The 2,688-nt window shown below is 36.2% G+C and overlaps 1 protein-coding gene across 1 annotated transcript in view; it reads left to right on the forward strand.

Annotated features, from left to right (window-relative positions):
- wdfy3 (WD repeat and FYVE domain containing 3) overlaps positions 1 to 2,688 on the forward strand; it is a 75,676-nt gene that overhangs the window by 9,106 nt on the left and 63,882 nt on the right. Inside the window, exons 3-4 of the mRNA XM_016477539.1 lie at positions 415 to 538; positions 1,673 to 1,782. Of these exons, the coding sequence (XP_016333025.1) occupies positions 415 to 538; positions 1,673 to 1,782 (234 nt within the window). The remainder of the gene's footprint in view (positions 1 to 414; positions 539 to 1,672; positions 1,783 to 2,688) is intronic.

Here is a 2,688-nt window from a genome sequence, read left to right on the forward strand (position 1 = left end):
ATATGGTTTAAAACGCATGATTTCAGTGCGATAAGCATGATAATCAGAACCAAAACAGATGTTTTTTTTTAGCAGATACGAGCTGTAATGGCGCAGCTCTATTCTGGAAAAGGGGGCGGGGAGCAGCAGCTCATTTGCATTTAAAGAGACAGGCCCGAAAAACAGCGTGTTTCTGCTTCCACTCAAAATAGGCATTTTCAAAATGATATAATAAATGATCTGTGGAGTATTTTGAGCTGAAACTTCACAGACACATTCTGGGGACACCAGAGACTTATATTACATATTGTAAAAAGGGGCATAATATGTCTCCTTTAACTCAACAGGTCCCCATGTTTGTAGAGGGAAAAAAAAGGTCTACATGAAAAGAAGGTTGTTTGAGCTCTGTAAATGGTGTTTTTGTGTGTGTGACAGGTGTTTGGGAATGCTCCACCAAACACGATGAATGAGAAGTTTTCAGACCTGCTGCAGTTCACCACTCAAGTGTCCAGGCTGATGGTGACTGAGATCAGACGGAGAGCGTCCAATAAATCAACAGGTACTTCAAACTACTCGAATGTCCTGGGTATTCTGTTAACATGCAAGTATGTATTACACAGACCTGATCCAATCTATTTAATTGTAAGAAAACTCAAAAAGTCTGAAAAAAATGTGTTGGCGTGATAAATTAAAAGTCATTACAGAATCAATTATTTTTGAAGGTTGAAATTCGACCACACTTTTATTTGCTAAACTTTGTTTTCTTTCTTTTTGTCTGGCTACTTTCTGATATGTAATGCCTAATTTGTTCAATCCATTCAATTCCCGATAGATTAAAACAAATCTCACCTATTTTTCCTCTCATTTTAATGTATTAATTAACTGTAAGATTGGCCCATTACACAAGTAAAATGTTATTTTTATTATTTTTTAAAGTGATTTAATATAATTTGTATCCTCTATTTATTAATAAGTTTGTATAGACATAGCATAGACATAACCTATGTTTATACCTATGTGTTCTTGCTTTTATTACTGAGGAACACTCAATCTGGGCTTTATGGTCTCTGAGTTACTCTGCTGTCCGCACACTGTGTGTTGGCAGCTTGTCTTGGCACATGATGTACAGTAATGTTTATTTTTGGTGATGTAATCTACCGTGACAGCATATGCTGCATAGATCCACAAACACCAGATTGAGCATCTCATGATACAATGAGGAGTAAGTGCTTAAGCATTTTAGCAGCTTTTTATACCATCTATTATGTTTTAAAACTTCGTTTTGTTTTCAAACTATATTCATAATACTTATACAATGAAAAGCATTATGTATAATGTTAGTAATACTGTATTTATTCTGTATGTGAGATTTATTGTATTTTTAATAACAATGGATTTCAAAATGTCATTATATGATTGCATTTTCATTGGAGCAGAAAATATCATTCTTCTGAGTAAATCTTATCCTTTGTGAATTCACTGGGGTGTCAAGATATTGCATCTCAAAAAGAGGTAGCAATGGATGAATGAGAAACGAAACCGCCTGCATGTCATCACCTCTAATTGACTCAGCGTCCTTCCCCAGATGAGGCCAGTCACACACAAAATGACGTGTGAAAACTGATTTGATCCACATGCACAGACTGTTAAACGCATCAGTGATTCTGTTTGTGTGTGTGTGCTCCTCCCACAGAGGCGGCCAGCAGAGCCATTGTGCAGTTTCTGGAGGTAAATCAGAGCGAGGAGGCAAGCCGGGGCTGGATGCTCCTGACCACCATCAACCTGCTGGCTTCCTCAGGACAGGTCTGTGTGTTTAATGTGCAGCAGATGAAACGATCGCAAGAAATATTTACAAATAAAAACAAGGTCCATCTGGTCTAGAAAAATCTATGCAGAAACATAAATACATGCAGTTTGTTTAATGTTTTTTTGAACGAACTCTTTTATGCTCACCCAGGCTGCATTTATTTGATCAAAAATACAGTAAAAATTGTAATATTGAGAAATCTTTTTTTACAATTTAAAGGGATAGTTCACCCAAAAATGAAAATTCTGTCATTAATTACTCACCCTCATGTCTTTCCAAATCCGTAAGACCTTTGTTCATCTTCGGAACACAAATCAAGATATTTTTGATCAAATCCGAGAGCTTTCTGATCCTGCAAGAATTGTTGAATAAAGTTGTTATTCTTGTTTTCTTTGCTCACAAAAAGTATTCTCATAGCTCCATAAAATTAAGGTTGAACCACTGATGTCAGATAGACTATTTTAACGATGTCCTTACTACCTTTCTGGGTCTTGAATGTGGTAGTTGCGTTGCTGTCTGTGCAGGGTTAGAAAGCGCTCAGATTTCATCAAAAATATCTTAATTTGTGATCCGAAAATGAATGAAGGTCTTATGGGTTTGGAACAACATGAGGGTAAGTAATTAATGACAGAATTTTCATTTTTGAGTGAACTAACCCTTTAAAGTTTATTATTCACCTACAAAATTTTTTGCAAGTTTTTCTAATTTTAAAGGGGTCCTATTATGCTCTTTTACAAAGTCTTGATTTTGTTTTGGGGGTGTACTAGAACAGGCTCTCATACTAGGTTGTTCGAAAAACACATTATTTTTCACATATTATACATTATTACAACACCTCTCTCCCCAGTCTGGCATGAACGGCTCGAATAGTTCCTGTATCAAATGAAGGCCCGCCTTCTGAA

This window comes from Sinocyclocheilus anshuiensis, unplaced genomic scaffold, assembly GCF_001515605.1.
Source record: "Sinocyclocheilus anshuiensis isolate Anshui unplaced genomic scaffold, SAMN03320099.WGS_v1.1 scaffold697, whole genome shotgun sequence".
Classification (NCBI taxonomy): Eukaryota; Metazoa; Chordata; class Actinopteri; order Cypriniformes; family Cyprinidae; genus Sinocyclocheilus; species Sinocyclocheilus anshuiensis.